Source organism: Microchirus variegatus (genome assembly GCF_963457635.1).
Source record: "Microchirus variegatus genome assembly, chromosome: 12".
NCBI lineage: Eukaryota > Metazoa > Chordata > Actinopteri > Pleuronectiformes > Soleidae > Microchirus > Microchirus variegatus.
In genome coordinates, this window is record NC_139813.1 from 18,279,567 (window position 1) to 18,292,867 (window position 13,301).

At 42.5% G+C, this 13,301-nt stretch overlaps 1 protein-coding gene across 1 annotated transcript in view; it reads right to left on the reverse strand.

Moving 5' to 3' along the window:
* The window catches only part of grm1a (glutamate receptor, metabotropic 1a), a gene marked incomplete at both ends in the record, with an annotated part of 28,471 nt that overhangs the window by 1,268 nt on the left and 13,902 nt on the right, over positions 1 to 13,301 (reverse strand). Inside the window, 5 exons of the mRNA XM_083899095.1 lie at positions 1,209 to 2,142; positions 4,887 to 5,013; positions 6,683 to 6,851; positions 7,590 to 7,836; positions 9,331 to 9,566. Coding sequence (XP_083755221.1) covers positions 1,209 to 2,142; positions 4,887 to 5,013; positions 6,683 to 6,851; positions 7,590 to 7,836; positions 9,331 to 9,566 — 1,713 coding nt within the window. The remainder of the gene's footprint in view (positions 1 to 1,208; positions 2,143 to 4,886; positions 5,014 to 6,682; positions 6,852 to 7,589; positions 7,837 to 9,330; positions 9,567 to 13,301) is intronic.

The following is a 13,301-nucleotide window of genomic DNA, read 5'->3' on the forward strand; positions in this document are numbered from 1 at the left end:
GAAGGGCATTCATGCTGACAAGAAGTTAAATGTGAGGTTAATTCAGGATAAATCAAAAGCAGCAAGGTGGCAGTTCTCTCTCTGAACGGGCTGCAGTGTCACAAACAAATCACTGGGTTAAGTGATGCCTTTAATTGACATTTTCAAGTAAAAATCTACACAATAGTTAAATGGATTAAACAGAATTTGTCTTCTCAGTTTTCCACAAAAACTCCACCTCTTGTTTGTGTCTTCTTTAAGACTTTACAATTGTTACGATCAGTTTACGCCTATTTGGCTGATTTAGAATTGAAGTTTCTCCGTTGGTGTCAGCATCAGGTGACAGTGCAGCTCTCCAGAGACGGAGTTTAACGACCTCCCATGCCAAAACATTTGCCAGCCCTGACACTCTGCAGAGACAGTGTGTGTGTGTGTGTGTGTGTGTGTGTGTGTGTGTGTGTGTGTGTGTGTGTGTGTGTGTGCAGCTCAGTTTCAAAGGTTCAAGGGTTAGAAGATTAGGATTAGAAAAAGGCTGCATAGCAAAAGGTGCGAGACAACACAGAGACATGGTGGGATCACTCTCATACTCTGCCACAAGTCTTACTTTAGACACGCGTCCACACGTGTCACCGCTGTGGATCTCAAGAAAGTTATATGCAATTTCTTACATCTAATTTAAATGTGCAATCTATATTCTCTCACTATCGCCGACATGTTAGCATAGCCCGTTAGCTTCAAGCTAACATCAACAGAACGTCTTGAGTTTTCAATTAGATTTTGCATTGATAATACTTCACTCTCAGGGGGAGGGGGATGAACTTCAGATAAACTTTATGGCATCTAAATACTTTAGTTTTACACATTTTTTTGTTTTACAGGGGTACTAGAATGTTTTAAATGTCAAACAACTGAATTGACGCATAAACACACAAATATTCTTGTGACATAATGAAAAAAATAAGCATTTTCCTCAGGTGCTTCTGGTCTCAATCACTAGTTTCACGTCCTCAAATGATGTCTTTTTTTTGTAAATTATGTTCCATTAAGAGAAAAACAGTAGACACCAGTGTAATTGGCAGCTGAAATCGTCCAATAGGTGTCTGGTTGCAGGTGACGTCTTACCACCTGGAAGACTACGGTCGGTCACTGCACCATTTGAGTGTTTAGGCGTCCTAGTCACCCCAGAAGTCATCATAAAACTGGATAAACAACATAAAAAGGTCACTCACTTAGCATTTCCGGGAGCAGGCTTCTTCCGGCGAAACATGTTGAGGAAGCTGTTAGTTCCACACTGCGCTGACTTGCCGTCTCCAACGTGCATTCGCACCACGTCGGAGGTGGTGAAGGCGCTCCGGACGTTCCTCTCTGGCTTGGCGATGATGATGTACATCTTGGGCGTGAACATGCACCCCAGTGCCACTGTCACGCTCAGGCTGACAGAGAAGGACGTGGTGATGATCTTGTAGTTGGAGCCGAAATAGATCGGCACAAAGGCCAACCAGATGATGCAGGTAGTGTACATGGTGAAGGCAATGTATTTAGCCTCGTTAAAATTGGCCGGGACGTTCCGTGTCTTGAAGGCATAGTAGGTGCAGCTCATGATCAGCAGGCCGTTGTAGCCCAGCGGTGCCACCATGCCCACGTTGCTGGTGTTACAGATGAGGTAGACCTCACGAATGCTTGGATATGACTTGATGGGCTCCGGAGGCTCCAGGATGATGAGTGTAATCTCCAGTGTCAACTGCACACTGATGAGCATAAAGGCAATGATCACCTGAGCCCAGGCGCTCATGAAGCGGGGCTTTCTGGTGCAGATCTTCTTCTTGCTGCCAGCCAGGATGCGGGCAATGCGGTTGGTTTTGGTTACAAGGGCAGAGTAGCACATGGCAGACGAAAGACCCACCAGAAGCCGCTGTAAGTAGCAAGAGGGCACCGTGGGACGAGCGATTAACGTGAAGGGGCAGATGTAACCGAGGAAGATGCCTGCCAAGATGATATAGCAGAGTTCCCTGCTGGAGGACTTCACCACGGGAGTGTCGCGGTACTGGATGAACACAAAGGTGACAAAGGAGGTGATCAGGATGCCCACGCAGGAGAAAACCACGGCGACGATGGACTCCACATCTGCCCAGTCGAGGTACTTCAGAGGCAGCGGCTGGCAGCCTGAGATCAAAGAGCAGAGGAAAAAATGTCTGATTCATTTTCTGCTGGTCTGACAACCCATGAATTGAAGGTGCGTTATGACAGAAAAGGAAAGGAGAGACATGAGGGAAGTTGTGAGGGTCTGTAGCAGAGATCAGGCGTCCAAGATGGAACTCATTTGCATGTGTCATCATACACCAAATCTGCACGTGCAGACACAAAGTGGGTTTGTGTCAACTCTGTCATGATGCATCCACGAAAAGTGATATCCTCAGACTTCCCCGGCTTAATACTCCATAAATTACATGCCTGCTGCTAATAGCATTACAGTCAGTGCCATGACTAGTGAGGCTTGTGTGTGCAAAACGTGAAAAAAATCAGAAATTCTCAAATACCCGTCACGTCTGAAAACTTTTGGGCCACTTTGAACATGAAATGTGACGAGTGAGTGGTAACGTGTAAACCACTCGTTCCGCTAAAGTAGGGCTTCCCTCACACAATGGAAGATTTGACTTATCACTCGCTGCAGAGTTAGAGCTCCTCACTTAAAACTAATTCCCACTAGTGACTGCAACAGGTACATGAAGTCTGATGTGAAGAGGAGGCAACTTGAGTCCATGCAGGCTTTGAGATAATGTTATCTTCAGCTTTCTGCTTAAAGTAATGAGTTTACAGCTCACAGCGATGACACTGTCTCTGGCTTTTGTTTGATTATCTACCATCAGAGAGAAATGTTGCATATTTTCTTTCCATCGGAGGCTCAGAAGTACTGTATTGTTTTTTTTAGTCGTCCATATATTATAGAAAAAAAAGGAATAAATCTGATTCAACTGACAAAACTGCAGTCTGGCACATTCTTCAATTGAAAAGCACTTCAGTTAAAGTCACACTTTAGAAAAGGGAAACGTGTCAGAAGCACACTGCTGCAAAACGTTGCCAATTTTCTTTTTTCACCACTCAGCGACAGCTTAGCTTACCGAAGCGTGAGCGTCAAATACGAACGAGGGTGGGAATCACGTGTTACACAATAAGAAATCGTATAGTTATATACTATCTGTCGTCAATTTCTCTCTTGCATGATGGAGTAATTATTTTAAAAAGATCTGAACTCGCTTTTATTGCATTAAAGGGCCACTTCACCCAAATTTTAATTTTTTTTATTTTTTACTAATTTCCTGAGATAAATGTGTTGTAGTGCTGGGCAACGTTTCCATGATGACTGACCTGGAAAAGACGCGTGTGACGTTAAAATGAGTCTCTAAAGTAACGCTAAACTTACTGCCTCTAAAAACAGAGGCACACATATGCAGTACACTGGTAGGCTGGTTATTTGTAGCGCTGCTCTTTTCGTTTAATAAACAGATCGCTCCAGTTCGACTGTAGGCGCGCTAACGGCGCTAACACAGCTAACGGAGCTCACTGGTAAACGGTGCCTGGACACCGGCGCTGCGGCACGTAAACATGACGTCATGTGTGTCTTTTTCCAAGCATCTTTTTCCAGTCAGTCGTCATGGAAACGTGTCATGCACTAACGTGCAACAACAGAGGAAGCTAAGATTGCAAAAAATCATGAAAATTGACTTCAAAGTCACTTCCTTCAAAGAAAATAAAAGCCTGACACTGCTCTCCACTGTGTTTCACACACAGATAATGCAGCCTAAAGGCCACATTATACTTCTCCGACTGCGTATGCGTTATCCGTCTGCGTCACCACGGAGACGCCTCGAGCATTTATACTTCTGCGTCGTGGTGACGGACACTCGCTGCAATTTCCCGCCCGATCAGTAGGGGTCGCTGCGCAAGGTTGTTGTGCTTCTGGCTACAGTGAGCAATGGCGTCCGAGAAAGAAAGAGAGAGAAAGACTGCTGTTGTTGAAAAAGTGGCCGTTTCTCACTTTTCTGTGTCACGGAACGCAGTTTTAAGATAATTTGAGGCGAGAAATTGGCCATTTAGAGTCTAAACATGTGCTGTGTGTGTTAAGATATGACGTATTTATAGTTCGGCAGCGGCGTTATCGGCGGGGATCAGCTCCGCCTCTGTCAGGACGCCCGGAGCGCACTGAGAGCCGGCACAGAGCAGCTTAGCTCAGCCTGTCCTGAGGACCAATCGCAGCTCTTGCCGTCTCCGTAGTCCCTTGACGGAGTGACGGACACTTAAAAAATATTCCGTGCACCCGGAGACGACGCAGAGGCTCTTCGACAGGTTCTGCGTCGACGCAGAGTCTCTACGTAGCCTACGCAGAGCACTTTACGCAGAAGTATAAATTGGGCTTAAGAGTACCAACTTTCTTTATCAAGATTGAGACACGTAATCAGAGTTCCCCCCCCACCCCCCCTCGAAAGACTGCTCAAAGCTCCCAGGGCTTCACTGTCGATAAGACAAAGAGCAGCGGAGAGTGAGCAGCATTGCTTTTGGGAGAAGGAGACTGAGAACTTAAAGAGAGCTGAGCTGGGACGTAGTTTCACTTAATGATGAACAGCATCAGCAAAAGGAGGTGTCAGGGTGTGAAGTATGAAGAGGCCGATGGTGGATAATGAGATTATTTGAGAGAACAAAATATTCGGAGAGAAAGTGTTTCAGTGCGACTGTTGTTAAAAGATATAAATGTGCTGTTAAGAGAGTGAGTGGCCACATGGTTGAGTTATAGCTTCCAGCAAATATGTGAAAAATAAGAGTTGTAGTTTCATTAAGGTGTTAAAAAATGGAGAGGATGGAGAAACATTTCTTCACAAACTGTTTTCTCTCTCTCTCGCTCTTTCTCTTACCTGCCAATTCGTCATCGGGCCACCATCCCAGATCGCAGGCCTTGCACGTGAACTCATCCTGGACGATCTCGTTGTCTTTGCACGTGGTGCAGATCCAGCAGCAGCTCACCTCGCCCTTCCTGATCACCTGCACGCAGACGAGGTCAAGGCGTCAACACCGAGGGGTCACGGACGTGTTCGTAACCGTGACAAGAGGCCACGTAAATATGTAACGGGCATCAGTGGGTTATTGAAGATGAGGATATGTTGCAGTGCAGTGTTTTGTTGTTTCTTCTTCCTTGAGCCCCAGACGTATTGTTTATAAGACAAGGGCAAATTGCATTTACATTCTGTTACCAACACTGTGATATGTAAAGCAGGGTGATAAGTAGGGCAGGAAACAAAGCAGAGAGGGGGGGGGGGAGCATGAGCAGCCAGGAGAGAGGATACACCCTCCCTCAGGGCAACTTAGTGTATAGCTAGACTGAAAACAGTTGGCCCCAGATGAAGCAAATCAGGGCATATCAAAACAAAAACTGGGCTTAATACCAGATTGTATTATTTACAGTGAGCTGGTCTTACTCAGATAGTGAGGATAAGTCTTCTGCAACCTGAGCAAACTTGTGATGCAGTATAAACTGATTTAACTTCAAAATGTCACCAGTAAAGATGAAAGCTCAGTTTAATGAGACAGAGCAAACACGTTTGCCAATTATTTTATTCAGTATTTTTTAGCAGTTTTGCGTGATCAATAAAGCGAGGTTCCGACACTTCAATGTGACATTTTGAAAGTTATTTAGAGAAGTGTGTGAATGAATGATATGGTTTGCAAAAAGAAAAGTACCATTATTCACCATTATTAATTCCTTCAGTGACATAGTTACCAGTCAAAATATTTAGGAGCTAATTGTAGTATCTGCTTATTTTTAGCCACACAAACAGCATGAATTATTAGACATTCATGATCCCTAGAGATTGTATCCCAGGAGTTTGGTGGTCTGCTTGACCCTTTATGATTTTGCTTTAGCTGAATGTCTTTTTTTTAAATGAGTAAATCTCATATCAATGAATCATAAAGACTTTACTGATCCTAAGTTATGTTGCGACTCAGTTGAGGGTAAAGTGATTGGCAAACATGATTTTTGCCAGACTAAAAGACAGGTGATTTTCTTTCTAGTGCCACTAGATATTTGTCAAATATCTGAGCAATAATATTGTCAAATTTGGTTATTTATTATTATAATGTTTTATATATTATATCTTTTTTTTTTTTTTTTATATCTCCACAAAACTGTGTGAATTAATGTTAAACTAGAAGAGCACAGACCTCTATGTCTACGGATCATGCCCAAAATTACTTGTTCCTGGTCCCATTGCGGACATTTTCTGAAAATTTCATCCAAATCCGTACGTGACTTTTCGAGTTATGTTGCTAACAGACAGAAAGACAAACCCCGGCTAAAACATATACCTCCTGGCGGAGGTCAATTAGGGTTTGCACAACATAAGCACGTACATAAAAACGCTGACATCCCTCCAGTATTATTTCCAACAGGAGCAAGAGTTTTCCTCATGCACTTGTTAGAATGAAATGAGCTCACTCGAGCCAAGCTCCGATTTACTCCTATAAACACTGGCACAGTGTTTACTTCTGTGCTTGAGAAAGTTTTAGACATTCTCTCCATAGTCACACACACACTCTGTTAATGACTATTGATTTCTCAGACATCTGCTTCTTTCCTGACTAGATGAACATTGACACAGTCGATTTAACGGCGGCGAAGGATTTGCTCTGAAGAAAGGATTTGAATTCCTACTTTGATCTGTCCTTTGGAGCAGGGATCACTGCACACAGAGTGCACCACGTCGCTGCTGTTCAACCACAGCTTGTTGTCGTCGATGCTCAACACGCCCTCGTGCCAGGAGCCCAGGTTTATGTAGTCGTAGCGACTGTCTTCCACACTCTGCAGGTTCATGATGTCATACCTGGATGGGTAAGAGGGTGAGAGTGGAAATGAGGTTATTAAGGGAAGAATGGGGGAAAAAAGTAGAACAGAGTAGAAACAGAGGGAGGATGGGGGGGGAAGGGTGAGAGTGACAGGTAATTTCATGACGATGATCCCACAGCTTAGCAAAACCTTTTCTCTCACTTAAACATCCAACAAAACCCTGTCAGTGAAACATCAAGAGCTCATGCCTGTGCACACCGTGGCCTCATTTTTTTATTTATACATATCGTGCTGGACCTGACCTATAAAGTCGATGAAGGAATGACATCATGTGTGATCTGTGTTATCTGACTCTTGAATGCTGAAGGAGAGAAGGAAGTGGATGACGATCCCCCTGAATCTGTTCCAGTCCAATCTAATTACATCCTTCTGGGCGATTTACGATTGGCAAACATGTGCGTGTCGGTGCATGGGAACGAACAAGGAAGAGAGACCGAGAGTCAGATTATGACCAAGCTGAAGATAACAATATATTCCTACTACATTTCCTGTAACTATGACACTTTGACGATGACTTTGACAGAAAAGCGCAGTGTCAGGCTTTTATTTTCTGTGAAGGAAGTGACGTTGATGTCAATTTCCACACATTTATCTCTGGAGATTAGTAAAAAAAAACTCGACTTTACTTTAAAAAATATAGTAAAAAGTCATTTTCTGGTAAGATACTCAAGTATCCCTTTTCGGTGCTTTATACAAGACTTCCTCATCGTCTTACCTTCCCGGGGTGTCTCCATTTTCATCAAAATAAATCTCCTCCCCTGAGACTCCTCTGAAGGACGTCTTTAAGAGGTAGTCCAGCAGCTTGCTGCCGTCGATGGGGTCCATGGCCTCACAGAGTCCTGGCGTTCCTGGGCACAGCTCCTGGTGCATATCGTGGAGGCCATGAGCCATGGCGTATATGGCGTTGATGACAAAGCCCATCTTACTGTCCTGAACATAGTTATCATGCAGGCTTTCATTCCCTGTTAGAGAGGAAAAATATAAATATATATCAGGGCATCACAATGGTCTGCTGTCTGCTAGTCTGTGCTGTATTCAAATAGCCACTATAATGTGAGGATGGAGAAAATATTGTGCTGCAAAAAAATCTAAAATCTAAGGTTTTTTTTTTTACGATGCATGATGGAAATAAAACTTTTTTGCAGCAGCAAAATACAAGGAAATCACAATAAGATGTCTAAAGCTCACAATGAAACACATGGAGAGCATCTGTTGTTGTGAGGGAAAATCTGTGGACGCTAAGTTGTGCAACACCATCAGCCTTCTAAAGGCACTGTCAAACCTCAGTGTTTAAGAAGATTTATCCTTCATGTTTGAGGGAAAATTACTCGCATTGTTGAATAATTCATGTTTGCCCTTGACAGTGCATTTAAAATGTTTTTGTCTATGACATTAACATGCATTTAAAATCAAAACAAAGGCAGGGAACGCAATTTCTAGGTGTAACAGCTGTTATAGTGAATGGTGTGCGCTTGGTGAAACATTCCTTTGTGCAAGTGTGAGGAGGACATTGTCTTTTTCTCTTCCTCATACAGTGGAGACCATCTCAGAGTTTGACTGATGCACTCCTCAGTTTGACTGAGAGCCCGACACCGCCGGGATGAAAACATCTGTCCGTTCAATTAAATCACAGTTTACTGAGATGCGCTGTGGCTACCTTCGAGCATCAGTCAAGCTCTTCCTGTCTTGGAAGAGTCAAATACTGAGTGAGTGCGTGTGCAGTGGCTGTCGTCGCTATAGCGGTGCCTACAAAAATGCACTTACCACCTTGGAGGTCTTGAATAAAAGAGGTAAAAGAGTGTAAAAGAAAGTAGAAAACCATCTATGACTGCACTGCTCTGACATTAGAAAAGTCATCACAAAACACAAAACTGAAGTTTATCAATCATGTGATAAAAACATGCTCAGCATTTTCTGACTGCAGTGATTATTTGATTATATTGTACTGTATTCTTGATTATGTTTATTGAGATTTAAGCTGACCATGATCGCCTTTTTGAGAGAAAAGGAAAAAAACATTCAGGGATGACAACAGAGGAAGAGATTATTCAGTTTTGCATCAAATTCAACCCTCGACTCAACTCAACTCAACCCTTATTTCTAGAGCACCTTTAAAATGACAGCAGTCGCTGGAAGTGCTACAGAAGGGGGGCACAGGTTACATACGGAAATATGTAAATTGATGCATAAATAAGGATATAAACAATAACATTTTGGCAGGGTGATTGAACTGCTGTGGTGCTTCATGCTTAAGGTATTTTGACCAAAAAGCATGTCACAGACATGTTCATTAGGACACCAGGGAACTAGTTTAACTTGGGGAAATAGGGTATAATATGCCCCCTTTAAGGTTGTGTTGGTAGAGATACTCTACTCTAATTAACACTTGGATAAAAATAATGATGGATACACTGAAACAGAATGACAGAAATGTGAATTTGTCCGTTGTCACCTACTAGAGCAGACTTTCTTGTAGTTCTTGTTCTCCTGTGCATGACCCGGCAGGCGGCACTGGAAGCGGTACTGCCAGAACTCGGCAAACCAGGGATTGCGGGTGTTGGTGTCCAGGCGCAGCTTCAGGTAGTAGTCGTCGAAGGTCTTGACGACCTCAGACTGCAGCTTCATGGTGATTCCGCCCTCTGCTTCCTGCTCATAACCCTCCACGACCTCGTAGCGGTCTGCCCATCCGTCACTGCAGGAGCCAGAGGAAAGAAGCCGTAATGTGAAACGAGGAAGAAGCTAATGGGGGGGGGAATGGTAAGAGACCATAAAAACAAAGGTGAGACATGACGATGTGACACAAAACACTGTCATAATTTAGAGTGATGATACTTAACCTTTAACTGCTTATTGACATTGACAAGGCCCTTAAACCTTTCTGCACAGCATCAGGCTGTAATTTCATTTTACACAATTTAAATAAAACACATTTAACCAATGCAGCTCCTGTCAACCATTATTTAAACACTAAAGATTATCAAATGATACGACCATAATGCGATAACTCAACAGTCAACTGCTGAGATATTAAGCGTACACACACTGACGCACACACGCCTACGTTTTGACTGTAACAGCTTGCACCAAAGCAAGAATACTAATGAAAAGTAGAAAGTCAGAAGTGGCTGAGCATCACAGCTGTGTGACCAGTGATGCATTCACTGACTGATGTGTTCAGGCAATAACACAGAGCAGTAAAATACAGTTTTCTGCCAGTGATTTTGATATGATGGATATTAACCCTTTAACACCGAAGCCTCAAAAGGACCTTTTTCCTTATTTTGACCATAAAAGTGCCAGAAAATGTGCTGTGAGTTAAGTGCTTTTGTCCGTTTTTCCAGAATAACTTTCAACATCTGACAGATATTTACAATTACTGCATTTTAAAATATTGTCTTAAGAATTAAGTGTTTTATTAAGTGTTTTATTTAGAATAAAAACACTGCAGTTACATACACAAACACCAGATTGTGCATGTTAAATTTGAAATATGAACAGTTTAAAACATTTTAAAAAACATTTGTTTGAATTTCTGTCTCAATGTCCAAAAACAGGCCAAATAATGGAAACTTATGCACAGGCATTTTTTCCAACTCTGTCCTCTCTCGTGTCAAAGACGCTGATTCGGTGACTTCTTGAAACAGCGCGAGTGAAATTACCGTAATAACCACACGTTGGCTTTGACGTGCAACTTCTCAGCTTTCAGAAACTGCTGGAATTCTTCTGACAGCACAAACCATCACATAATTACAGTAATGCAAATCGGGCTTGCGCAAATAATGTCGTCTGCGAGACGCTCGGTATCATTTTAAACTTAAAGCTACAGAAAAGAAATGGTCAGAATAAAAATAAAGGCTTTGTTGAGTCAACTTAAATCATGTCATCTTGTTGCTTGTGGCAAAAAGAACAGTTTGTAGTTGGCTAACTAAAGTTTTACACTATGTAAAACAAACTAGGAGCCCAATAAGGCACACTATGTACCTGAATATAAATATGCAAACTACATGGTCCATGACTTTATTTCCACTTTTAAACGCGCAGTTGGATTACGGAGGACAAACAAAATCATGCAAAAACAATTTGCAGATACAAACCAGCAAACAAAAAGAGAAGTAACACAGAGAACAAACTCTGAAGCAGCTACAGGTTCAACCTCATTGTGTTTTTTCAGTTGGCGACTAATGGACAAATTCTCATCAAAGAGCAGCAAAACAAAACAAAACAAAAAACGACAGCAACAGCATCAGCAAGTAATGAGATTCCACCACGTGTAGGTAAACCTCTGCCTCCACATTTGTACAAAGTTAAATTAGCATGGCAGCGTCGGCTACTGGCTTATCTCAAGTCCACCGGAGCAATCTGCAATTTCAACAATGGTGCCTCAGCTGTAATTGTAGGCTTTGCACAATCCCCTCGGTTTGCTTTGTTTGTTTTGCCTGTGCAACCGTCTGTGCAACAGCCTCTACCCTAGCAAGCTAATTTGGACACGCCGCTGCCCGTTGGGCTCGGAGAGTAATTGAAAACACCAGCGAATGGGACGCTGACAAACAAATGAACAGATAAACAGCACTGTTGCTTGCTTAGTTTCTCTGACTCTGAACACCAGAGCCTCTCTGACTTTAAAGCAGGCTGCCAGATACTGTTCGAAACACCTGCAGTATTGACAGCTACGCGCCAATTAGGTGCCGAACGACTCGCCACGGAGTCAATTACTGCACACATGGGATTGTTCTGAGTGATGGATGGTGTTTGTGTGTGTGTTTGCGTGCACGTGTGCGCGCACAGGTCAAAGTCTCCGACCTTTATGTCCACGCAATACTTCAAGTCAAAGAAAACGGAGACGCCTGTCAAACTTTGTGAGAATCTTGGAAGGACGACATAAAACCGGCGAGATGGAGCAGCTCTTGTCATCCTCTGGACAGAAGGGAAGTTTCACAGTCTTTGACTGACCCTGACATCTGTCTCTCTGTCATCTGTCTCAAGAAATTACACATCTACATTAAGAGAACTGCTCAATGTACACTACCATTCAAAAGTTTGGGGTCACTTAGAAATGTCCTTATTTTTGAAGGAAAAGCACTTTTTTTCAGAACATTAAATGAATCAGAAATACACTCTATACATTGTTAATGTGGTAAACGACTTGTGCAATTATGTTAGCACAGCTGAAAACAGTTTTGCTGGTTGACGAAAGCAACATAGAGACATAGAAATACAATGGATAAGGCTGGTGTTGTTTTGTTTTCTATCTCTAAAAACAAATCACAAAGGGATCATTTAAAAAAAAAAAAAAAGAGCTTGGAACAAAAGAGGAGCCTGCGAGCAAAAGCTGTCCTGCCACAGGGTTTCATTTGGCCAGCCAGAAGTAAAGATATGCCTTTTATGCATATGCAACCGGCAGCGTTATTTATACCAGGTTATATGGCAGGCAACTTATCTCTTTGCTGCCTGTATGCATACAAAGTGAGGGTGGTGGACAGCTGTTGTGCCTTCAGGATACCACAAGAGCATTTTAACAGATTCTTTAAGACAGAGATAGCAAAGGGGGAATCACTGCTATAAAAGGCACACAAAGCATAAAAGACAAAACAATGAGAACCAACAGACAACAGATTCCTCTTATGTTATCGAATACTAACTGATTACAAAATTGAAAGATTTCTGAACACTGCTCAATCCCTATGGATTTAAAGTGGACAGTGAACTCTGATGGCTTGAAACCGGCAAACACTTCAATGTTTTTCCTGCCACCATGGTGGCCTACACAAAGTGAACCGCGTGATGTCCAGAGCTCTTTGGTAATTTGGTTAATAAGCAATGAATTCTCATGTATACGATTTTGACTGGTTAAAACTAAGTTAAACTAAGTTCAAAGATGACATGTAAAGTAAAGGAGGCACCTTAAAAATTTTTGCCCTCTTTAAAGGAAAAAAGTGTGGCCACCCCTGCTGTAAGGGGATTTTTCAAGGACTATTTCTTGCTGTGGATGAATACACTGATGACTCATTCACAGGTCAAAACAGATGTTTTATATTTTATCGTTTGCTGTGATTTTTTAAATCTTCTCTACAGGTGTGTTTTCTTTTCCATGATGCCCTAATTGAGTTTAGAGTCAGACACACGTGAGTTCCATCTGTCCTGGTCACATTTTATTAATTCACTCCGAGTGAATTCGGTCTCTGTCTCCCTTCCCTTCTGTGTGTGTGTGTGTGTGTGTGTGTGTGTACACAGACACACACTCTGACTTTGTGTGTGTGTTAACCCCAGTCCTTAGCATAAAGACACTGACGGCCCTAAGTGCATTAAATGTGGCCTGTTCAATACAGTTTAACGTTAAACATATATAGTGGGAAACAGATTGGCTTTTAGATGAAGAGAGAGAGACATGAATAATACACAAGCGATTGAGGACATGCTTGACTGTTCC